Source organism: Megascapheus bottae, chromosome 10, assembly GCF_031878675.1.
Source record: "Megascapheus bottae isolate mThoBot1 chromosome 10, mThoBot2.hap1, whole genome shotgun sequence".
NCBI classification, from domain to species: Eukaryota; Metazoa; Chordata; class Mammalia; order Rodentia; family Geomyidae; genus Megascapheus; species Megascapheus bottae.
The window spans coordinates 57,131,481-57,157,324 of record NC_143518.1 but is presented as its reverse complement, the minus strand read 5'-3'; the positions used below and the strand labels follow the sequence as shown (position 1 = coordinate 57,157,324).

At 45.8% G+C, this 25,844-nt stretch overlaps 1 protein-coding gene and 1 pseudogene across 5 annotated transcripts in view; both read right to left on the bottom strand.

Moving 5' to 3' along the window:
- Cyb5r1 (cytochrome b5 reductase 1) overlaps nt 1–25,694 on the bottom strand; it is a 30,307-nt gene extending 4,613 nt beyond the window's left edge. For 2 of the 5 annotated variants that reach the window (XM_090341408.1, XM_090341403.1), the window contains exons 1-5: nt 1,477–1,545; nt 1,063–1,212; nt 885–957; nt 358–464; nt 26–155 (exon numbers count right to left, since the gene is read on the bottom strand). In XM_090341408.1, coding sequence (XP_090197534.1) covers nt 26–155; nt 358–464; nt 885–957; nt 1,063–1,212; nt 1,477–1,491 — 475 coding nt within the window. In that variant the 5' untranslated portion in view covers nt 1,492–1,545. Of the gene's footprint in view, nt 1–25; nt 156–357; nt 465–884; nt 958–1,062; nt 1,213–1,476; nt 1,546–14,683; nt 14,788–25,025; nt 25,222–25,574 lie in introns of those variants that run through there. The other 3 variants (XM_090341404.1, XM_090341405.1, XM_090341406.1) reach the window with 3 other exon arrangements.
- LOC150058533 (alpha-1,6-mannosyl-glycoprotein 4-beta-N-acetylglucosaminyltransferase-like) lies at nt 9,864–13,099 on the bottom strand (annotated as a pseudogene).
- Nucleotides 25,695–25,844: the final 150 nt, after the last annotated feature.

Here is a 25,844-nt window from a genome sequence, read left to right as displayed (position 1 = left end):
AAATCAAAGGAAAGCAGGGCAATACCTCTTCCAGTGTAAGTGAGCAAGCCACTTGGACCCCGGAACTCCACCACATCCCCAATCTTCAGACTATCCAAATACTGAGACATTTTCCCTCCCTCAGGAAACTTGGGGTGGACACCCTTCAGGTAGACCTGATAGGGTGGAAAGGAAGAAAATACTGTATTTTGGGATGTCACAGAGCTTTGAAGCAGGGGTCACACCCATGCTCTATCTCTAGCCTGAAAACATTGCTCATAGCCACGAAAGACACCATTACCTCTTGCTATCTAATAAATATAAAATCCCAGGAAGAATGGGACCGGGAGCTTCTGGGATTCCATCCTCCACCCTTACCTTGATGACCAGATCCACATAGCCTTGGTCTTCATCACTGGTGACAGGAGTGTACGGTCTGATGACCAGGCTGCCATCAATTCGGGCAGAGAGGTACACGTGTTTGCCTGGGGGTCACCGTAGAGAACTACCTAAGGACTGCATCCTTTCCAAATAAAGAAGTTAGAGAGAACTGGATACTTTTCCTCCTGCTGTGGTCCCAGGGAGGAGCCAGCCAGGTCAGCAGCGAGCATGATCTCCTTACAGAGATTTCCACCAAGGACTGCCAGGACTTTGGTGGTTCGTAGTGAGCCAAGAATCTGGGCAATGGGGGAGAAATGTATCTGCTAGGAAGCAGGCATGACCAAGTCCGGAAGGAATGATGGAGAGTTGCCGGATGCTAACTGTGGCCGGAGGCTCAGGAGCCACACCCTAAAACAGGGACCCAGTGGCATCCACAGCCCAGTGAGGGCAGGGGCGTGGGTGCGGAGGACGAAGACTGAAGACCCCGGGGAGCAGGAAAAGGAGCCCCCTCCACGCCTCCTTACCCACAGGCAGCCCCAGAATGTGGTGGGCGGTGGGCAGGGCAAAGCGGAACTTCTTGGTGTTGTGGCTCACGGTCTGGGAACGGATGACACAAGTGCTTCAGCGAGCGGATCTGGGGTGACCTGGACACCCCGGCGCGCTCTGCCCCGCGCCTGCCCGGGCCCCCCCTCCACCGCTCACTGTCTTGTCCAGCAGCCGCAGCAGGTACTTCTCGTCCGGATCCCGGAGCGTGACCCGCGGCCGGCGGGACCTCCGCACCACGTAGGCGCCCAGGGCCAGGCCGAGCAGGGAGAGCAGCCCCACCCCCAGGGAGGCCAGCAGGGCCGGGCTCTGCGGGGAGAGCGGCGGCGTGAGCGCCCCGCGGGGACCGGCGAGGCCGAGGGTGGCGGGACGAGGCCGCGCTGCGCCACCAGCCGCCCCCGGGTGACGATCCCGAGCTCCGGCACCAACGCGTGCCAGAGCCAGAGAGCGGGGTAAACTGAGCCGCGTCCCCCGCCCCGAGCCGCACCCAGGGCGAGGTCGGCGGAGGGAACCCCGGGCCACACCCAGATGGGACAGGGTTCCCGGCTACAGGATGGAAAACGAGGGTCTCACCGACTGGATCCCCATGGCCGGCACCGAGTCCTGCAGGGCCCGCGGGGTGACCCACCGCAAGCTGCGCCACGGGGCGGGGCGTGCAGGGGCGAGGCCTGAGAGGGGGCGGGACGGGGCCCGAGAGGGGCGGGACGGGGCCCGAGAGGGGCGGGGCTGGCCGACCTGGGCCCCACCGCTGCCCCCTAGTTTTGGTGGTCCATGATCTTTCACCTTTGAGCTAACTTTCTTCCTTCCTCCCTTCCTTCCGTCTGTCCTTCCTTTCTGTCTCTTTTTCTGTGTGTGTGTGTGTGTGTGTGTGTGTGTGTGTGTGTGTGTGTGTGTGTGTGTTTGCAGATCCTGGGGCTTGAACTCAGGGCCTGGGCTCTGTCCTTTAGCTTTCTCACTCAGGTAAAGCACGTTACCACTTGAACCATTAGCTCCATTTCTAGCATCCTGCTTGTCAATTGGAGATAAGATTCTCACTGACTTTCCTGAACAGGCTGGCTTTGATCCATGATCCTCAGATCTCAGCTTCCTGAGTAGCTAGCATTACAGGTGTGAGCCACCCAATCAGGGGAGGTGACCAGCGGCCAGTGAGACCTGGGTCAGACTTGTACCCCAGATTGGAGACCTTTTAAGATGGCAGTTCCAGCTCCTCCTTTCCAGCATTCTGATCCAGCCACTTTGAGACAATTATCAGTGAATTGGATGTCAGTTCTGTGTAATGTCGAGCCACTCTTAAGTCTGGTGATTGGAAACTCTTGATTCTGTAAATGTTACACAAAAAGTGTAGTGCTGAAAACCAACCAACCTAGTATGCTGGTGGCCCCTGCTTGTAATCCAGCTACTCAAGAGGCTGAGATCTGAGGATTAAGTTTGGTTTGAATCCAGCCCAGGCAGAAAAGTCCATGAGTCTCTTATCTCCAAGTAACCAGTAAAACAGTCAGAAGTAGAGTTGTGGTTCAAGTGGTAAAGTGTGAAATCTCAGGGACAATGCCTAGGCTCTGAGTTCAAGACCTGGAAACACACACACACACCACACACACACACACCACACACACACACACCACACACACACACACACACACACACACACACACACCACAAAAGATAAAGAACAATGGAGTCTTGAGTTCAAGCCTCAGTACTGACACACATTTCTTCTTTTTGTCTGAGACCAGAACTCAAATACAGTACCTCATACATTGGCTTATTAGCTAGCACTCTACCAACTGAGCCATGCTTGCAATCCCCTTACTCTTTCTTTCTTCCTTCTTTCCTTCCTTCCATTTTTTTTGTGCTAGTTATGGAGCTTGAACAGAGCACTCAATTTCTTTTTCTTTTCATTTTTGCACTGACCCTGGGGCTTACCCTCAGGGAACTGGCACTATCTCTGACTTGGAACTACAATCTTCAGATCTCAGCCTCCTGTGTAGCAAGGGTTATAGGCCTGAGCCACCAATGCCCAACTAAATTCTCTGTTTTTTTTCATCTATTAGTGGATATACATTATAATCTATAGATGATATTCGTACATTTATATACAGATATCTATTTACAGATGATTTAGATGGTAATTAGTTATAGGGTTGTCATGAGAATTCGGTGAGGTATGATTACTAGTCTGCCATAGAGCTAAAGAGTCAACAGGTGGCACTTACTGTTAGGACTCAGAGGACAACAGTGACAACAAGGAGACTTAGGGAATTAGGGCTGGGCTCTGCTGGCAGTAGCATCGTGGAGTGGAATGAGTCAGAAATAGATACAGAGCTACTGCAGCTGCACCTTTGCCAAACTGATCTTTCTTTCTCACACAAGCCTATCCCAGTCAGGATGACATTTGCTCTTTGAAGTTCAGTGACAGAGGAGTTCCACAGACATAACTGTCAGCATTTTAAGCTAATACCACCAGAGCAGCAGACACACAAGAGCTCCCGTTTTCAGTCACAATTGGTGAACTCTGTGAGTGATACCAAGAGCTGTTTGGTTTTTCTTTCCTTTTAGACTAGCTGAAAATATAACATAGATCCAGATTTCTCCACTGTCTGTCTCTCTGTTTTTCTTCTTCTAATACCAAGGGTTGACCTCACAAATACAGCACCCAATTAGGTTGCTAACTCAGGGCTGATGCTCTGCCAGGTGAGTCATACCCCCACCCTGGCTTTTTGATGATTATTTTGGAAATGGAATTTTTCAGACTTTTCTGACCAGGCTGGCTTAGAACTGTAATCCTCAGAGCCAGGAGCATAAGCTAGTGGTAGAGTGTTCACCTGGCATGCATGAAGTTCTGGGTTCGATTCCTCAGCACCACATAGATAGAAAAAGCCAGAGGTAGTGTTGTAGCTCAAGTAGTAACAGAGCGCTAGCCTTGAGCAAAAAGTGTCAAAGGACAGTGCTTAGGCTCTGAGTTCAAACCCCAGGACTGACAAAAAAAAAGAACTGTAATCCTCCACATTTGAGACTCCTGAGTAGCTAGAATGATAGACATAATCCACCACCTTCCATCTGAATTTTCCTTTATTTGGGGGGAGGTCAGTTGTGGGGCTTGAACTCAGGCTCTAGATGCTGTCCCTGAGCCTCTTTATGCTCAAGGCTAGCACTGTACTACTTGAGCCACAGCACCAGTTTTTGAGCGGTTAATTGGAAATAAGAGTCTCATGGGGACTTTTCTGCCCAGGCTGGCTTCAAATCTCCAACTTCTGAGTAGCTAGGAATATAACTGTGAGCCAAGGATACCCAGCTCATCTGAATTTTCAAAGCAGCCTATATACTGCCTTAGAAGTCAGGTTGTCCCAGGGTGTTGTGAAGCCCCAATCAGATCAGATACAGAAAGGTGAAAAAGGGAAGAGAAGGCTTTTGCCTGGAGACACTGACGAGGTTATGTTATAGGGCTTCTGACACTCCTTTCTCTTTCCCCCCACTGCTAGAGTAACTAAGAAGCCACATTGTTGATGTGTGTGTGTGTGTGTGTGTGTGTGTGTGTGTGTGTGTGTGCGTCATAGGGTTTGAACTCCACCTGGGGTGCTGTCCCTGAGCTCTTCAGCTCAAGGCTATCACCCTACTCCTGGGTCTGGGCATTGTCACTGAGCTCTTCAGTTCAAGGCTATCGCCTGACCCTTGAGACAAGCCTCACTTCCATTTTCTAGAGGTTAACTGGAGGTAAGAGTCTCAGGTCCTTTTGTGCCCGGGCTGGCTTTGAACCTTGATCCTCAGATCTCAGCCTTCTGAGTAGCTAGGATTACAGGCATGAGCCACCGCGCCCGGCTCCACATTGTTGATCTTTGCCCTTGTTCTCAACCTAAAAACTGCTTCTCCTGGGCCATGTGAATTAACTAAAAGCCCCCCAACTTTGTATGGGTGACCTCTGATCCCAGCTATTTTCTGCAGCAGTCCCTTTGCAGTCACCTTGTTTTCAGGAAGAAAAAGAAGATTCAGTTACAGCTACCTTGTATGGAGGGCAAACTGTCTCTCAAGCAATGCCTTTTTTTTTTTTTTTTGCCAGTCCTGGGCTTGAACTCAGGGCTTGAGTACTATGCTTGGGCTTTTCCCAAGGCTAGCGCTCTACCACTTGAGCCACAGGTCAAACCCAGGTCTTTGTGCATACTAGACAAGCACTCATCCACTAGGCCAAACTCCCAGCCCCCGGTGTCTTCTTAATGCAAATAGTCAAAATTTCAAGAGACCGCCTTGTCCCTGTTCTGTTCCTGTAATAAAGTAATAGCAGCTTCTTCCGAACTCCTCCAAGCACATTCCGGGCAGTGGCTCACATCTGTCATCCTAGCTACTCAAGAGGCTGAGATCTGAGGATCAAGGTTCACGGCCAGCCTGGGCACGAAAGAACCTGAGACTCTTATCTCCAATTAATCTCTAGAAAACTGGAAGTGGGGCTTGGCTGAGCTGTAGAGCTCCAGGACAAAGCCCAGTCCCAGGGGGTAGGGTGGTTGCCTAGAGCTGAAGAGCTCAGGGATAGCGACCAGGCCAAGTTCAAGCCCCATGACCTACCAAAAAACAAAACAACAAAAAACTCCTCCAAGCACAAAGGCTGAGCTCATGGTCAGCCAGGCACACACCTGTGATCAGAGACTGTTTTCACTCTGCATTCCTTTAATTCTCTTTATTTAACCTGAAGCTAATGTCTGCATCTCTAAAGATGGCTGAAGATGTACTGATATGCTGTCTTCTAACAGCTGCCATAGCCTGTATCTTTTCCTCTGCCTTTCACTGCGTCTCTTTATTTGTCATATGGGAGTGAATGATCTGACTTAACTTGGGCTCCTGGACTTTAGGCCTGGAGTCTAAAAATCAAACCTGTCCAACCTTTGCCTCAAGGGGAGACATTATCTTTATTATCCTGGTCAGGAAACAAAACAGGGCTTCTCTGGGGAGAGAAGGGAGATCTTACTAAGCTTCAGTATAACTGAAGAGCCAGCCTTGAATCTCTCCAGAGAGACTCATTGACTTGATAAACACATCTACCCTCTGCCCTGAAGGAAGACACTAGTCTAGTTTCTAAAGCTATTTGTTTCCTGGCAGCCTGGAAAAGAGAATGCATATTGGCAAAATAAAAAGAAGCAAAATCTTATCTAATATGGGAAGGAATGGTATATATAAATACATTACCATATATAAAATTATACACACACACACACACATATATCACATTTGCTAGGCACCTTGATTTGTACTCATAATCCTAGCTTCCCAAGAGGCTGAGATCTGAGAATCAAGGTTCAAAGCCAGCCTGGGTAAGAAACTGTGAAACACTTATCTCCAATTAACCCCCTAAAAGCTGGAAGCAGCACTGATTCAAGTGGGAGAGTGCTAGCCTTAAGCAAAAAGAAAAAAAGAGGTCCTGAGTTCAAGTCCTAGTAACAGTTCAAATAAAAAAAGTTGTGTAAGTGCATTAGTTAGAAATATAAATGCAACCTCTGAACACACAAAAAGTTGAAAATAGGGAAGGTAAGGGGTAGGTTTTTGTTATATCCCTTTGGCTGCTAGTTATTTGGTCTCCACAATGACTAAGCCTAATGGATGGCTCTCATTTAGCCAACCCATCAGCAGCTTCCTTCTTGTGGATTATTTCATTCTCCTTCAGATACCTGTAGTTTTCATACCATACTCTGGTTTTCTTCTGACCTCATGTTGGCCTATTTTGCTGCCTCCTTTTTGGCTTTACTTCCTAATGTTAAATGTTCCAGGGCTCTGTCCCAGGTGCTCTCATGGCTTTATATGCTGAGAAACCTCAACTTTGGTCACCAGAATTCATATAAAAATCTTTCCTTTTTTTGTCACTCAATGCTAGGGCTATAGTGCACTTCCAGATTTCTAGTTCTTTATTGGAGATAAAAGTGTCATGGACTTTCCTGCTCAGGCTGGCTTTGAACCACGACCCTCAGATCTTTGCCTCCTAAGCCACTAGGATTACAGACATGAGCCATTGGTACCCAGGTGAATTTAAAATCTTAACAAGAGGAGAATATTTGAAATCTTGATGGTGAATAATATTGAAACACATTGCATCTATGTAAAAAATCTAGAAAAGATTAATTTTGTTTTGAGTAATAAAGGCAACAAATGTCAAAGGAAGGGATTTAAGAAGAGCTTAAGAAGAATATTGATGGTGCCGGGAGTTTGGCCTAGTGGTTAAAGTGCTTGCCTCGCATGCATGAAGACCCAGGTTTGATTCCTCGGTACCACATACATAGAAAAAAAGCCAGAAGTGGTGCTGAGGCTCAAGTGGTAGAGCTCTAGCCTTGAGAAAGTCCAAGGACGGTGCTCAGGCCCTGAGCTCAAGCCCAGGACTGGCAAAAAAAAAAAAAAAAGAATATTGACAAATTTATAAAATATGGTATAGTTTTTCAAGGATTCAGATGACTGTGTTTAAAATGTGTGTGTGTGTGTGTGTGTGTGTGTGTGTGTGTGTGTGTATGTGTGTACTGATTTGGGGGCTTGAACTCAGGACCTTTCACTTTTGGTTGGCTTTTTTTTAATCAATGCTGACTCTTTATTACTTGAACCATAATTCCACTTCCAGCTGTTTTGCTGTTTTTTTTTTAGGCCAGTCCTGGGGACTGAACTCAGGGCCTGAGCACTATCCTTGGGCTTTCTCAAGGCTAGAGCTCTGCCACTTGAGCCACAGCACCAATTCCAGCTTTTCTATGTATGTGGTACCGAGGAATCGAACCCGGGTCTTCATGCATGCTAGGCAAGCACTCTACCACTGGGCCAAACTCCCTGCCTGTTTTTGCTGTTTTGTTAATTGGAGATAAAGATTCTGTTGGGGCTGGGAGTTTGGCCTACTGGTATGGTGCTTTCTCAGCATGCACGAAGCCCTGGGTTTGATTCCACATACATAGAAAAGCCAGAAGTGTTGCTTTGGCTCAAGTGGTAGAGCGCTAGCCTTGGGAAAAGCCCAAGGACAGTATTCAGGCCCTGATTTCAAGCCCCAGGAATGGAAAAAAAAAAGAAAAAGTTTCTTTTCTTGTTTTTATCTGCCTGGGCCGCTTTAAATCTCTATCCTCAGATCTCAGCCTTGGGCATCAGCACCCAGCTTAAAACATTTTTTGAGTCAAGATCTATTACTACGTAACCCAGACTGGCCTCAACCTCCTGATCTTCAGTTTCCAAAGTGATGAGATTATAGGCATGTACCACCAAGCCTAGTGGAGTCTATTATTTTAAAGTAGCTCCACCTTATCAGAAAGGCTGTTGCAGACTCACTGAAAAACAGAGTAGACATTAAATGTTCTGGGCCCGATGGCTGTTAAGGGATGTTCTATTACTGTCCCTTAACAGTACCCCCAGCTTCTTTGCACTTCATGTGAGTAACATCCTCCAGTTATTACAATAAAAAGTACCTCTAGATATTGCTGAATGTTCTGTGGGATACAGAATCCCTCCTAGGGGCTGAGAACACTGTTGCGGAGGATCAAAGGGTTGTAGAGAGGCTGGCAAGACGGAATGTCTGTGTGAGGGTGGAAGGGGCTGAGAGAGCAAACATAAAATAGTTCTTTATCGTCTCATTTTGTCTTTGTTCTGGTCTAGGTTATTTGAAACAGCCCAAGTCCTCTGGGAACACTGTTTTAGTGCACTGTACTTCTTGTGCCTCTCTCCTGGGATGGCACAGGCTCAGGGTGATGAGCTGGGAGGTATTTGGAGAGGATGGATGTCACTAACACACAAAGAATTCTGGGCATTGCTGAGATCATTTGCTCTGTTCTCTCTCTCTTTTTATTATTATTTTTCTTTTTTCTTTTTGTTGGTCCTGGGGCTTGAACTCTTGGTCTGGGCCCTGTCCCTGAGCTCTTCAGTTCAAGGCTACTGCTCTACCATTTGGGCCACAGTGCCATTTCCAGTTTTCTGGTGGCTAATTGGAGATAAGACTCTCATGAACTTTAGTGCCTGGGCTGGCTTTGAACCATGATCCTCAGATCTCAACCTCTTGAGTAGCTAGGATTATAGGTGTGAGCCACTGGCACCTGGATTATTATTTTTTTTAAATGTGTCTGTACTGGGGCTTGAACTCAGGGCCTGATTTCTCTCCCTTACCTTTTTTCCCCTCAGGTTCGGGTTCTACCATAGGAGCCACACTTCAGGATTTGTGGTGGAAACAGTCTCAATGACTTTCCTTTCTCAGCTGGCTTTGAACCAAGACCATCAGAACTCTATCTCCTGAGTAGTTAGGATTATAGGAGTCAGCCATTGTAGCCGGGCTCCTTTCTCTTTTTCAAGAAGGCTAGAGCTCTACAACTTCAGCCACGGCACCACTTCCAGCCTTTTCCATGTATGTGGTACTGAGGAATCGAACCCAGGGATTCATGCATGCTAGGCAAGCACTCTACCACTAGGCTATACTCCCAGCCCATGTTATCTTCAGCACTCTAGAAAATCCAGATTAAATCCAGATTGCTAGTGTATTTTTTTCTGGTGTGTGTATGTCTTTTTTTCGGGGGGGGGGGTAGTATTGAAATTTGAATTTAATGCTTTGCAATGCATATCTGGGATTATAGGCATATACCTCTATGCCATGTTCTAATGTAGTGTATTGTTTTGGATCTTGAATTCAGGGCCTCTCTCTCTCTCCTTACTCTTTCTGTTCTACCATTAATAGGAGATAAGAACCTCTGGAATTTGTCTGAAAGCTGGCTCCAAACTATGATCCTCAGATCTCACACTCCTGTATATCTAGGATTATAGGCATGAGCCATTGGCCCAGGACCCTAGTATAATTTTTTATTGCTAGTCCTGGGGCTTTGAACTCAGGCCTAGGCACTATCTTTATGTTTCCCAAGGCTAGTGCTCTACCACTTGAGCCACAGCACCACTTCCAGCCTTTTCTGTGTATTTGGTACTGAGGAATTGAACCCAGGGCTTTGTGCATGTGGGGCAAGCACTCTACCACTAGGCCACACTCATGACATCCTCTCTCCCCAGTGGGAGGTCAGTTGTGGGGCTTGAACTCTGCGCCTGGGTACTGCACCTGAGCTCTTCAGCTCTAGGCTACTACCCTACCCCTGGAGCCACAGCGACACTTCCAGTTTTCTAGTGATTAATTGGAGAAGAGTTTCGTGGTCTTTAGTGCCCAATCTGGCTTTGAACAGTGACCCTCAGATCTCAGCCTCCCGGGTAGCTAGGAGTTCAGGCATGAACCACCAGGCCTGGCCCCAGTGTAAGGTTTTGTTGTTGTTTTGGTTTGGTTTGGTTTTTTGCCAGTCCTGGGCCTTGAACTCAGGGCCTGGGCACTGTCCTTGGGCTTTCTCAAAGCTAGAGATCTACCACTTGAGCCACAGCACCATTTCTGGCTTTTTGATACCGAGGAATGGAACCCAGGTCTTCCTGCATGCTAGGCAAGCACTCTACAACTAGGCTAAACTCCTAGCCCCCCAGTGTAAGTTTTAATAGCATTTCCTTTTTGTCTGCAGGAGTTTAGAGAATTGATCATAGGATTACTCTTCTCATGGAGAGGAGCTCTCAACCAGTTCCTGGATTTAATTTTCAATCCTGTAGATTCCATTTCCAAACCAAATCCTTCCAGAAACACCATTCAACCCTCTAACTCTCCTGTTCTGTCCAGACTTTGATCTGCTGGATCAGGAACAATGATTCCTGAGAGGCTAATACCAGAAGTTGTATACAGCTCACTTCTTCCACAGAATCTTCTTCATAAAATACCCTCTGGTCCAAATTTCCTCTCACCAGTGGCCCAAGCAGCGTATAATGGGTGCAGTCGCTGAGCTCTTCCTTGATGCCTGAGCCCAGCAGAACATGAGCCTTCTGTAAGTTCGTCCCGTTCTCCTCGGAGCCTGTCAGTACCGCTACCTGGACGATCTTGTGGGGTTTATCCAGAATCACTGTCAAGAAGTTTCCTTCCCCAGCTTCCACAACAGCAAAGCAGTGCTGGTTTAGACTATAAGCATAATACGGCATAGAAGGAACTACTGGGATCATGTTGGAGGGTTGTCTGGATTACTGAAGACCACCTTCTGCTCCACAGGAAAGCATGCTCTTTCAGACTGGGTAACCAGCCAGATGGTAGAAGATGGGTGAACTGAAGTGAATTGGAACATTCTGATTCAAGAGAAGCTGGAATTCAGAAAGAAGCAGGTGGGTGGGTGTGTCCTTGGAGAAGAGGAAGAAGAAAGAGATGAGGGGGGACAAGTCACTGGTGTGGAAGACTCTCCCAGAGATAATCAGCCTGGAGAGCTCCAAGCTAGCCCAAGGCAGGTCTTCTCAGGCTGCTATCGTCCTGTATTTGGTAGGCAAAAATCTGGGGGTACAATGAATATTATCTTCCAGCAACAGGAAGTAATTGGACAGGCTGCTTGCAAAGGTCATGAGGAGGGCAAAATCTGCTTCCTGCTTGGAGTAAAGCTCTCCACAGCGTGAGCAGTCACCCACTGTCCTCATGAGGAAACCGTCGAGGAGACTGTGGACCATAAGCAGCTCCTGGTTCTCAATGAACCGTGTGAAGAGGTTTGAAATATTGGCAACTGTTTGGCTGAGCCATTGAGGATTGGGGTCTGACAGGAGGACTAGCACGAGAGGATGCTCCAGTTCATAATTTGAGGAAACATGGAACAGGGACTGCAGGGTGTCCAAGAGGTGGTTGCCGCAGGAATGCTGGGCTGAGGCAATCCCTATGGTCAGCAGTTCTGCGTGGGGATAGGAGGACAAGGTAGGATGATGAAAAGGCTCTTTCTCTAAAGGTCTGCTCCTAGGAACCAGTTTGCATCTCTTTCTCCTGTGAGAATGCTGACAAGTTAATATGGGATCTGAAGTTGGCAAGAGGTTTCATTGAATCAGCACTTTGAAAAGCTGATGAGGGTGTTACAAATGGCAAGACTTGGAAATGGAGTTATGGCTCAAGAGGGACAGTTCCAGCCTGTAGCAAAAACCTAAGGGACAATGCCCAGGTCTTGAGTTCAAGCCTCAGCACCAGAAAACTAACCAACCAACTGACTAAAGACCCAACAAGGCTCTCATCTGGGGAACACCACTTTGTAGTAAATGCCAAAATTTCTGACTAGGCAAATTAGCTTCATCTTGACTTTCAGAGTTATCTCAGCAAGCACAGATCTCACTGACCAGAATTAGGAGGATGCTCCAGGATTAGGAGTGCTCTCCTCTCCTGTCTTGTCCTCACAGGGGACCTATTATACTGGCTCAGTCAGTTGGCCAATGATGGGAGGATAATGCAATTTGCCTCCAATTCTGATCCCTGCTCAGAGCACCTGTCCGTCCTTCTTTCCTTCCTTTCTTCCTTCCTTCCCTCCGTTTTGCCAGATCAATGAACTCAGGGATGAGCACTGTCCCTGAGCTTCTTTTGCTCAAGACTAGCACTCTACCATTTGAGTCACACCAGTTCTGGATTTTTCTGTGTATGTGATACTGAGGAATTGAACCCATGGCTTCATGCATGCTAGGCAAGCACCCTACCACTAAGCTACATTCCCAGGCCATCCCTTGACTTTTTTTTTTTTCTAGCTTTACCACTGGAGCCATAGCTCCACCTCTGGATTTTGGGTGGTTAATTGGAGATAAGATTCTCACAGACATTCCTTCTTGAGCTAGCTTGGAACCATGGTCCTCAGATCTCAACATCCTGAGAAGCTAGGATTATTGGCAGGAGCCACCAGTGTCAGGCTTTCTTTCCCTTTCCTTATTGAAATACTTCCCTCAGCTGTCACAGCCACCTGAAGCATCTCTCCCACTTATTCACTCTTTCTCTGGGGAGGGGCTCCAGCCAGGAGGGTGTAGTTAGCATGTTTGAAAAAGGGGAAGGTTTTCTGCATCTCCTGGAAGACAGCCAGCTGGTTCTAGATTTCAGAGCTCATCTGTTCCTGAATCATCTGCCAAATTATTTTCTCCTTTTCCTTTTGAGGACAAGATAGATACATGTCACACTGAGGGGATGCTCAGGTCTTCTGGAGACAATTGAGGGTAATCCCCAGGACCCAGCCTGCTCTCAGGATGAGAGGGGAGGCTGAATATCTGCCCTTAGCTGTCTGCTTTCCCCACTTCATCCTGAGAGCAGGTTGAGCTGTCTGGTAGAGGCCATTAACCCATGGGCCTGACACAGGGCAGGGTGTTTGTCTTGTGTGGAGTGAGTGCAAAGGCTAAAGGCTCCCACATAATGAGGAGTCACTTGATCTGCCATACTGCACATGTCTTTCTTTCTTTCTCTCTCTTTCTCTCTTTCTTTCTTTCTTTCTTTCTTTCTTTCTTTCTTTCTTTCTTTCTTTCTTTCTTTCTTTTTGTGGGTCATGGGGCTTGAACTTGGCCTCAGCACTGTCCCTGAGCTCTTTAGCTCAATGCTACCACCCTACCCTTGAGCCAAGCCCCCCATTTCCCATTTTCTAGAGGTTAATTGGAGATAAGAGTCTCAAGTCCTTTTGTGCCCTGGCTGGCTTTGAACCTTCATCCTCAGATCTCAGTGTCCTGAGTAGTTAGGATTACAAGCGTGAGCCACTGCCCCGGGCTTTTTTTTTTTTTTTTTTTTTAATGTGGCATGGAAAAATTAAACTCTGGTCTTCATGCATGCTAGGCAAGCACTCTACCACTAGGCCAAACTCTCAACCGCAATTACATATACTTCTGTACCACTTTTCCTTGTGCCAATCTGTTCTTGAACAATGTGCATCACAAAGCTTCAGCTGGTCTTTGTGGGCTTCTATTGGAAGGTTCCTTCTAGTCCCTCAGGTGAGGAAGGAGAAGTGTATCACCTGCCTCTGGGACCTCTGCTGGAAGAGGTGTCAGCAGCCAGGGAGATCATCTGCTGTCCTGCTGGTTAGCATGGTCCTCTAGAGAGGCCTTGCTGTCTTCATGTCTACCTGTCAGATCCTATCATCAGGAGGCTGGGTCAGTCTCTCCCCAAATATTCAGTATCTGAACTGAAACTCCGGAGATAATCCCATCATGCTTCCTATAATTGCTCTTTTTTGAGACAGGCACTGGGGTTTCAGTCAGGGATTCTCGCTTTTGTTTGGCTTTTTCTACCCAAGGCTAGTGCTCTACCACTTGAGCCACACTTCCGCTTGTAGCCTTTTTGGTGGTTTATTGGAGATAAGAGCTTCATGGCCTTTCCTATCCATTCTGGCTTTGAACAGAGAGCTTCAAATCTCACTTCCGGAGTGAGATCCATCAGTATGGTCCATGCTTTATTACCTGAGTGCTGGCCAAGTAGTCCGACACTCACTGCCACTCACCACTACACTGGGCTCTGCAGTCTCATTAGCTTTTTGCAGCAAGACTCCAAGGGCAACTAAGGATGTAGTGACTAGGATGCTTCGCCACCAGAACTGGTTCAGCCAGCTATGCAAATATATAGAAGCAGCCTTGAACACTGAGCCAATTCAGGGAGCCTGGGGTTTGTGTTCCCACCCTGGATCCAGCTGCACACCTCCAACTAGTCAGAATCCTACCTTTTCTTTTCAGTTCTTCTCTTCCCACTATGAGGAGCCATCTGAGGAAATAAAAAGGTGGCTCGCGCTTGTAACCCTAGCTACTCAGGAAGCTGAGATCTGAGGATCTTGGTTCAAAGCCAGCCAAGGCATAAAAGACCTTTCCAAGATCCCTTCCAAGATTGTGACGTCAGGCAGAGCTAGGCTAATTTGGATAGAATCAGAAGGAAACAAGAGAAAAGCTTGCCAGTGTGTCTTCCTCATGTTGGCTTACTAAGGATGGAAATCTTCGAGTGACCAGGTGTTTCTGATCATATCCACGTCCTTACCATGTTTAGCTGTATCCACTGAAGACTTGGAGGGCTTGAGGGTTTTTCAGAGCAGCAATTCCTCCAACACCAAGGAGCAAAGCTTTGTTATTGAGAGGCAGGGTTCTGGAGTGGCTCCTCTGAAGCAGCTGTGTATAGTCACCCCTCCCAGGAGATGCCACTCCACCTGGCAACCATTGTTTCCCCTGAATGGGGGCTGCTGCTTACTTGGGTCTCACCCAAGTAAGGGGGAGGGGAGCACGGTGTGAAAGCCACACCAGCCCACTCAGAGTGACAACTGTCTGGGGACAGAGGTAGTAATGATTCCCTACAGGCCCTCAGAACACTATGGCTGATCTGCTTTCTACTGTTTTCATACTTCATACTTGCTTAGATTTTTTCTGCTCAAGGCTGCTGCTTCACCATTTGAATCACACCTTCACTTCTGGCTGTTTTTGTGGGTCATGGGGCATGAACTTGGCCTGGGCATTGTCCCTGAGCTCTTCAGCAGCTCAAGGCTATTGCCCTACCCTTGAGCCACAGCCCCACTTCCTGTTTTCTAGAGGTTGACTGGAAATAAGAGTCTCAGGTTCTCTTGTGCCTGAGCTGGCTTTGAACCTTGATCCTCAGATCTCAGCCTCCTGAGTAGCTAGGATTACAGGTGTGAGCCACCATGTCCAGCACTTCTGGCTTTTTGTTGCTGTTGTTGGTTAGTTGAAAATAAGTATCTCTCTGATTTGTTTGACCAATCTGACTTCAAACTACAGTCCTCACATCTTCACCTAGGGTTACAGGCATAAACTTGGCATGATTCTAAAATTTAATTACTTAATTAGTTCAATTAAACACAAAACTCTTGAGCAGAGAATAACTCCAGATATTGTCCACTCTCATATCTAGGGAGAAAAAATGTGAATTAACTGCATGAGCGTGAGGTTTGTGCATGACAAGTCCTCTGAGCACATTAGAACCCTGTCATGTTCTCCAAGTTGATAAATAAATCCAGGTCCATTTTTTTCCCCAGTCCTAGAGCTGCTGACCTATTGTTGAAGTACTGCACCCTGCGGGGATCTAACTCCCAGAAGCTGCTATCCCTCTTCTTTGCTTCTTCCTCTTCCAAACAGACACACATCATGGTTCTGGAACAACTGGTAGATCCTGACCCCCAAATGGCTTGACCTACTTATCGCTAACATCTCAAAGCTCTTTAAAGTATACGCCCACACCAGCCAGCTAGTGGTCAATACTCTTCAGAGCACTCTTCCTTTGAAGAACCTTAAGAAACACTTGACTGACACCCCTGCTTATGTGGTCTTTCCTCATGAACTTTGTGGTCAGCCATGCAGACTACTTCCTGATGACTGAAGATGACGTGAAATGTGCCCTTGGGTGTGTGTGTGTCACACACATTGCCACCATAGTGTCTGTCTGGGAAAACAAATTGTGGGTGGCTGAGGAATTGTCAGTCTTCACTGAAGGCCAGCCTGGGCAAGAAAGTCTGTGAGACTCTTATTTCCAGTTAACCACCACAAAAACTGGAGGTAGAGCTGAGGATCAAGAGGTAGAGTGCTAGCCTTGAGCCAAAAAGCTCAGGGAAATCACATTTTCTGGCAGTAACAAGGCTGATGTGAATCTGAAATTTTGTAGAAAATGTGGGTTAAGGGGCCTGGGTGTGTAGATCAGTAATTGCCTAGCATATGCAAGGCCCTAGATTCATCTCCAACTCTGCTGTCTAGATATATATCCAGATACAGGTACAGCTATGGGAAGTGTTGATAGAGTTTCCTGTTAGATTGCTTGGCAATAATACTTCATGGGATGGAGACATTTCCTTCACATAATAGAAAGTTGTTTCTGTTTTATGTTCACAGACTTTGGTTATCAATGCCTCTATCAGTTGTTAGAGTGCCAGCCAATGAGCAAAAGTGTCAGTTACTGAGTTCAAGTCTGGTCTTGAACTTAAAAACCAAACAATAGAAAAAGGGGGTAAAGGCTTGTTTCCCCCCTTATTTATCATACTTAAAAGTAACAGCTTATTCTTTAGTATTCACAAATGGTAAAAATGTGTCACTATTAAAAAGAAAAAGTCTAGGCCAGAAGTGTGGCCTAGTGGTAGAGTGATTATCTAGCATGCACAAAGCCCTGGATTCGATTCCTTGGTACCATGTACATAGAAAAGGCCAGAAGTGGTGCTGTGGCTCGAAGTGGTGCTGTGGCTCAAAGTGGTAGAGCTCTAGCCTTTAGAAAGCCCAAGGATCATGCCCAGGCTCTGAGTTCAAGCACCAGGACTGGCAATACATACATACATGCATACATACATGCATACATACATACATACATACATATATCATATATATATATGACGAATGCTTAATATCAAACAGTAAGTGAATTACAAGGAAAAACAAAAATGACTCAATCCCCATGGTAGAACAGCTTGAGTCACAATGAGGAGCATGGGTTGAAATCTTGAGTTTATGGCCCCAGAGGTCAAGTCACTAAGAAGCTCTCTGAGTGTTACCTGAGTTCCAGAGCTCTCCAAGTGTGGCCGTTCTGAGTATCAGTAAGAGGAAATTCTCTTTCTACAGATTTTCAGTTTCCTATGGCAACTTCAGATTCCCACTTCTCTCAGACATGTTGTCCCTTGCCCTGAACACCTCTATCTTTCCTCCTTTAACTTGTCATCCCCCGTATCATCCTCACATTTTTCTTCTTCTTTCCATGGTTTTGTCAGAGATCAGGCCTCAAACACACTATTTAATGCTTTATGCTCATTGGCAGGCATTCGACCACTGAGCCATGCTGTCAAATCCTTTCCATTGTTTCTAGACTGCTCTGGTTTACAAACACTAGTTGTTGTAAAAGGATAAGTGATGGCACTATAATTCTTTTTTCTTTTTTTGCCAGTTATGGGGCTCGAACTCAGGGCCTGAGTACTGTCCTTGGACTTTTCTCAAGACTAGAGCTCTACCACTTGAGCCAAAACACCCCTTCCAGCTTTTTTCTATGTATGTGGTATCGAGGAATTGAACCTGGGTCTTGGTACATTCTAAGCAAGCACTCCACCACTAGGATGGCTCTATAATTCTATCACTTGTCTATGTCTAAGCTTGCAGTGTGTGCTTCAGAAGAACTAGAACTGCAGTAAGAATCAACTTTGAATAGGAGAGTATGCTGCTTTGATGAAGTTACTTGCTTAGAATGAAACTGAGTTTTTAGGCACCAGGTCAAAACTCCAAGTTTCATGTATCAAGTCTGGCCACACTCTGCTACACCTCAAATAAAGGCACATTAATGAAGGACAGACAAGGGTTTATTTCATGGCAGCTACAGGAAGACAGCACTTCAGAACATCTTTAGATCAGATATGAACCACATGCTTAAACAGACAAGGACAATTTGGGGCAGGAGGAGAGAAGTATGTACAATTATTAAATGGTCCTGGTCAAAGTATAGCTTGGTTAATTTTCACTGCATTCCACAAACTGGTAGAGGTTCTAGGGAAGTTTGATCACTATCATCACTGGTTAGGATTAATATTATCATTGCCTGCTGGGTGGTTTAACCTGAGGAAGTTCTCTGGTTCTTTAGGCATAATTTGGGCCCTCAAAAAGACGTTATTTATCAATGATCACTCCTGGTCCTTCCTGGATTCCAAGGTGATTGCAAAGTAACTGCAGAGAGAATGGTTCAGAGCAGAGACCCATAAAATGGAGGCAGGACCCAGTTGCTGGTGATGGCTTATGCTTGTAATCCTTTACCCAGGAGACTGAAGTCTGATAATCCTGGTTCGAAGCCAGTCTGGACAGGAAAGTCTTTGAAACTCTTATCTCCATGAAACTACCAAAAAACCAGGATTTGGAACTGTGGCTCAAGTGGTAGAGCACTTGCCTTGAGCTCAAAAGTTCAGGAACAGTTCACAGGCCCTGAATTCAAGCCCAGGACTTGCACACACTTGCCCATGCACATGCACACATACCAATGGAGGGCAAGGATATCTAGCTTTTGCTGTTTCTAATTTATTTATTTAGCTTTTAAGTAACACTAGAGGCTGGGCGCATGGCCTAGTGGTAGAGTGCTTGCCTTGCATGCACAAAGCCCAGGGTTTGATTCCTCCACATACACAGAAAAAGCCAGGACATGAGACTGTGGCTCAAGTGGTAGAACACTAGCATTGAGAAAAACCCAAGAACAGTGCCCAGACCCTGAGTTCAAGCCTCAGGACTGGCAAAAATAAAAGAACATTAGAAATCTCTCGCTTTTCCCTCTTAATTCCATTTTCTCTTTCTGTCCTTTCTCTACCACCTCTCACCCCCTTGCTGGCTTTGAACTGGGGGTCCTCAGATACCAGTCTCCTAAGTAGTTAGGATTACAGGTGTGAACTACTGCTACCTGATCCTTCCCAACTTTTTTGAGGAGAGTACTGGGATTTTTAACTCAGGATGAGTGCTTACCAGGCAGATACTCTTACCACTTGAGCCATGGACAATACAGAGAAATTCCACTGACAAGTACTATCAAGATTTGAGGGCCAGGGGCATGGACGAGTGGTAGAGTGCTTACCTAGCACTCATGAAGCCCTGGGTTCAAGTCCTTAGTACCACATATACAGAATAAGCCAGAAGTAGTGCTATGGCTCAAGTGGTAGTGCACTAGCCTTGAGAAAGCCCAAGGATAGTGCCCAGCCCTGAGTTCAAGGCCCAGGACTGAAAAAAAAGAATTTGAGGACACAGAAAAATGTATCAGGGGCAGGGGAAAAAGGGGACAGGATCTGTCTCACTATGTGGCCCAGGCTGCTCTGAAACTTGCTATGTAGCCCAGGTTAGCTTGAACTCTCCCTCTCCATCCTCCTGCCTCTGCCTTTCAAGTGCTGGGATTACAGACCTACATATACCACTGTGTTGAACTTGCAGTGCCTATTTTAACAGAATATACTTTCTTGGTAGAACAGAGTAGGAGGAACACCTGCTTGTGGCTTCTTGGATTTAACAAGGTGGCTTTCACCATTTATAGCTCAGTGTCAGTAGTCATCATGGAATTGAAAGTGAAAAAAAAAAACTTACAGTGAGTACCACTTCATACCCCCTAGGTTAGCTATAAAAAGAAAGCTAGCCAATAACAAGCTTTGGTGAGGTTGTAGAGGAAATGGAACCCTCCCACATTGCTGCTGGAAATGTAAAAAGGGTCAGTCACTGGCAAACATCATGACAGTTGTTTAAAAAGTTAAAGACAAGAGTTACCATATGCAGCTGGGTGCCAGTGGCTTATGCCTACTCAGTAGCCTGAGAACTGAAGCCAGTCTAGACAAACAAATCCAAAAAACTCTTATGCCCAATTAACAAGCAAAAAACTGGAAGGGTGCTGGTGGTTCACACCTGTAATCTTAGTTACTCAGGAGACTGAGAACTGTAGTTTAAAGCCAGCCTGGACAGGGAAGTCTATGAGGCTCTCATCTGCAATAAGTTACTCAGAACAGGCAGGAAGTGGCACCAACCAACCAACCAAACCAATCAGCCAAACAAACAAACAAAACCCCTTAAAAGTGGAGGTGTGGGGCTGGGAGTTTGGCCTAGTGGTAGAGTGCTTGCCTAGCATGCAAGAAGACCCAGGTTTGATTCCTTAGTACCACATACATAGGAAAAGCCAGAAATGGTGCTGTGGCTCAAGGGGTAGAGTTCTAGCCTTAAGGAAGCCCAAGGATAGTGATCAGGCCCTGAGTTCCAGCCCTAGAACTAGCAGAAAAAAAGAGGAGGTGGCTCAAATGATAAGTAACCTTCAGCAAAAGAGCTATGCTGTTTATTAAAATGAATATCAGAAAGTAGAAACATGTTCTGGGGAATGGGCAAAGGGGGGGCACAGAACAACAACAACAATAAAAAGGTCTATAAGTACAGAATACAAAAAACAGCCAGGCATGGTAGCTCACGCCTGTAATTGTAGCTACTCAGGAGGCTGAGATCTGAGGATCAAGGTTCAAAGCCAGCCCAGGCACAAAAGGACCTGAGACTCTTATCTCCAATTAACCTCTAGAAAATGGGAATTGGGGTTTGGCTGGTGGTTTACCACCTGAACCACACTTCTGACCCTCACCTATTTTTGCCCAAGGTTGGTGCTCTGCCACTTGAGCCACCACTCCATTTCTACCTTTTTGCTTAATTGGATATGAGTCTCACAACTTTTCCTGGCTGGGTTGGCTTCAAATCATGATCCTCAGATCTCAGACTCATGAGTAGCTACGATTACAGGAGTGATCCACTGGCACTTGGCCCTGATGGCTTTTGTTGCTCATTTTCCTTCTACTTTGAACTCAAAGTATCACTGCTTTATTCTTCACTGTGACATGTGAGACAATACTCCCACTCCAACTTTTTTTTTGCCAGTTGTGGGGCCTGAACTCAGGGCCTTAGCACTGTCCTTGGACTTTTCTCAAGGCTAGAGCTCTACCACTTGAGCCACAGTACCATTTCCAGTTTTTTTTCTATGTATGTGGTACCAAGGAATTGAACCCGGGCCTTCATGCATGGGAGGCAAGCACTCTACCACTAGGCCAAACTCCCGGCCCCTACTCCAACGTTTTGACATTTGAAATGAAAAAGACAAGTTAAGGAGTTTCAGTTCACTTACTCTATACATTCTATATGCCTACCTATATCCAGGTATATCATCACTTCTAGTATCAATTAAAAGGTGCTTTTATTCATCTAGTTATGCTGATGATACTGCTTACAAGAGGTAGGGAACAAGTGGATAGCCATGCCACAGAAGGAACTCAAATAACTTAATAGAAAAAAACAATGAACAACAACAACAACAAAAAAAAAATAGAGGGCTGGGAAGGTCGCTTAGTGGTAGAGAGCTTTTCTAGCATGCATGAAGCCCTGGGTTCCATTCCTTAGTACCACATAAACAGGAAAAAAAAAAAAAAAAAGCTGGAAATGGTGCTGTGGTTCAAGTGGTACAGTGCTAGCCTTGAGCAAAAAAGAAGCTTGGGAACAGTGCCTAGGACCTAAGTTCAAGTCTTAGGACTGTCCAAAAAAAAGCACAAGATCTTGAGTTCAACCTTTAGTATTGGCACAAGAAGGGGGAGGGGGAGAGGAAGAGGCGAAGAAGGAGGAAGAGAAAGAGGAAGAGGAGGAAGAGACTTAGAAAGCGTAGCTAGGCTGCCTTGGAGTTCAGTGCACAAGTGCATTTTGAAGCTGGAATTTGGAGATGCTGGAAATGACTAGATAGTGAGGAGAAAGCCATGGGGCAAGCTGTTCTCATTGGTCATGGAAGTAGAAGAGAATCATGTCTGGTATTTGAATGTCATCAGAACACTTGGAAATTAGAGAAAGGAGCCAGTAAGTAAGAAAAACATTTTTGTAATTTCTGTGTTCAGTTTTGCAGAATCACAATTAAATTTTATTAGGTCACAGTATTCTCCAGATCCTGCAATGAGGCTCTACTGCCCCCAAGTGGTGGAAGATGTTCACAAGTTGCAGTAAAGGCCAGATTTAACATTTTAGATCATGAGGGGCCACTACTCAACTATCCTTGCAGAGCAAAAGTAGTCATGTTGAGGGAGATACGGTCTTGGCTCTAGCTGGACTCTGGTCAGTCTACTCTAGTTCACAATTGGAAGATGTGGCTAAGAAAGACACTGATGAGAGTAGAATTAGAACAATCCCCTGGTACAATGGAATCCCCTGGTGAAGATGCATGCTGACTTGAAAAGAATCTCCAAGTGCAAAGACCAGCTCAGATCCTACAAGATTCTGCAAATCATTCCTGTATAGGAAGGTCCTAAGATGCTGGCAGAATCTAGGACAATCCTCAGGAAAATCCAGAGGAGAATCTAGTAGTAGCTGCTGACTCACTGTCTGACATTGACAGATTATTCCAATAGCACAGACCCAGGTCCTAAAGTCATCCTTGGAGATCACTGGCCAGATTTATTTATTTTTTGGAACTATTAAGGTTTGAACTCAAAGCTGCATGCTTGCTCTAAGCAAGCACTCTACCACTTGAGATATGTCCATAATAAGACCTATCAGCTTTAATAAATTGATTATCCGTTGTTGAAAGAAGTAGTATGTAGCCATGGATAACATATAAACAGAGGCCAAGAGCATGGCCTATAGTAGAGTGCTTTCCTAGCATGCATGAAGCCCTGGGTTTGATTCCTCACTACCGCATACACAAAAAAAGCCAGAAGTGATGCTGTGGTTCAAGTGGTAGAGCACTATCCTTGAGAAAGCCCAAGGACAGTGCCCAGGCCCTGAGTTCAAGCCCCAGGACTGGCAAAAATAAATAAATAAACAGGGCTAGGAGTTTGGCCTAGACTTTAGTCACCTGGAATGGGCTGTCTTGTTTCTGCCTCTCCCCGAGTAGTCTTCCTTTATGCAGATGTCTTTATAAATAACAACTACCATAATGTTAAATACCACCACCACCACCACCACAATAGTAATAGCTCACATTTTCAGCATACTTACCATATGCTTTTTATGGGTTAATGTTATTATTTCAATAACCATGAGAAGCTATTATTATCTACAAGTTATAACAAGAAAATACATGCCAGAAGTGGCTAACTTCTTCAACACATATAATAAGCAGCAGGGGTAGGTTTTGAAACCAAGCAAGTCTGATTTAACCTGTACTTTACTGGTTTTCAGATACTCAGCTAAATTTAGAGTGAATTCTCCAGTAGATTTTAATGACCTGCAATTTTTTCCCCAAATTATTAGGATTGATTAGGATGCCTCCTATTAAGTAATTCTGAGGCTTTGGAATTTCAAGTTAAAATTCAACTGAAGATTCTGGCAACCAACCCCCATTACCATTTGCAATTAGTGTAAAAATGAAGGATAATTTAATACCAAAAAATAGAATGATAGCATCTAATACTATGTGCATTCATATATTTTCTTTATATTTCTCACTTTGTCAAGGATAAAAATATTAGAACAATATTTCCATTCTCTTCCTAATATCTAGGCTAAGCATCTTATCCTTCACATATAACAGTTTTAATTTTATATTTTGGCAATATTGGGGTTTGACCGCCCCCCCCCCAGGTTTCCCATTTGTTACTTGACTACTTTAGCTACACTCTTAGTCTAAGAACTGTATCTTTTAATCTGGAGTTAACAGTGCTATTAACTGAGACTCTTTTGTTATTGGTGGTGGTGGTTGTTAGGTCTGCCCAGGGGAAATGGCCCCTTCCCTTGGCTCTCTCTCCAGAACTCCAGCACCTTGTAAACCTGGCAACTGGCATATCTGGGGGCAGTGGGAGGTCCCCCACAGACTGAAGTATTTCCCTATTCTCTGAGGTCACCTCCCCTTCCGCTGTGGCCACACTCCTTCCCCTATATAACCTCTCTTGCTCCACCTGACTCCATCTTGTGCAGCTGGAGGTTTGCTCTCTTCCTCTCCCAATAAACACTATTCTTTTAAACTGTGTGGAGTTTCCTTTTGGCAAACCTTACACTGGTCATGGGGTTTTAATTCAGAGCCTGGGCACGGTCCCTGAGCTTTTGCTCAAGGCTAGCACTGTACTACTTGAGCTACAGTGGTACTTCCATTTTTTGAATGGTTAATTGGCCTCACAGGGACCTTTCTGCCTGGGCAGCCTTCAACCACAATCCTCAGATCGCAGCCTCCTGAGTAGCTAGGATTACAAGCAGGAACCTTTTTTAATGAAAGAAGAAACCTTAAGTGGCCAAATGACAATTCTGGGAGACTTTGCTTTAGATCTTCAAATTTTGAAATGCAAAAAAGGTTCTGGGAACTAGCAATTAAAAAAATTTCAGTATATTAAAATGGTAATTTTTGGTAGTATAAGTGTATTAACAGGGCTAATGTCTCTCGCATCGCCATTCCCCCAAAGTCCGATGGTGGGTTTTTAATGGTGTCACTTGGGTAGAAGTCTACATGCGTGAAGACTTCATAAATTTTTTATTGACACTATTAAATAAGGCTCAGTGCTTACCATCTGCACTTAACCATAAGCTGAATTATGTATATATAGAATATTAAGTCAAAGTATTTATAGTCCAGAGAGTATAAAACTTTCTTCTTATAACTGAAGGCAAGTCAAATTAGAATGTCTATTATAATCAGTTACATTTAACTTTAATTATATCAAGTTAAATTCATTATATTAAATTCATTATAAGTGCTAGTTGCTTCGAGCCTGTTAGCACGACCCTTTTCGGTAGTCTGTTACATAATACTGGAAAGAAGTTCAGTGTACTCTCGTTTTTTCTCAGTGGGAATGGATATCTAGCTCGTGTTTCTCAAGCCAGAGATTCTCCCTGTCCCGTTCCCCCCCCTCCCCTCCCCCGCGCTTTTCCTTTTCCTAGTTACACAAAGGAGTTACCATTCTTTAAGTCAGGTTAGTCTTGGTCAGTCACCCTTTCCTTCATATTCCCCAGGGAGTCTCCTTCCTTTTGCGAGCTGGAAGGTACAAGGAAAAATAACCTAATTCAGGATTTCTCAGTACGAAAGACGGGATTCTCACCAATCCTAGAATTTTTTTTTTCTTGGAGGAAATGACAGGATGGAAAACTTAAAAGAAACTCCTGCTTAGATTTTTTTTTTTTTTTGCCAGTCCTGAGCCTTGAGCTCATGGCCTGAGCACTGTCCTTGGACTTTCTCCAGGCTAGAGCTCTACCACTTGAGCCTCAGCACCACTTCCGGCTTTTTTCTATATGTGATACCGAGGAATTGAACCCGGGTCTTCGTGCATGCGAGGCAAGCACTCTACCTCTAGGCCACACTCCCAGCCCTCCTGCGAAGATTTTCATACACTCACACCGCAGCAGCGGGAGCTCAGTCTGCAAGGCCACACCGGGAGCCGCCGGGCCCGGAGGCTCCGGGGACCAGGACGCAAACCCTCAGTTCCAATGACGCGGGGTGAGGACCCCACCTGATACATCGAGCATGTTCATTGCGTGAGGCTCAACCCGTGTTGGTTTCTACGAGCTGTGTTTTGGAATAATAACCAGGAAATGGGGACGCAGCTCCAACCACGACCACCCACAAGAACCAGCCATTCTCGGAGCCCGGGCTCCGGTGGAACCTGCTGGCGCTCGATGATGACGTGTTTCTACGCCCGCCGATGATTGGTTCCCAGCAAGGGGCGGCGGCTGCCAACGGGGACTCAGCACTACCTAGTCCAAGTTCTCGCGAGATCTGC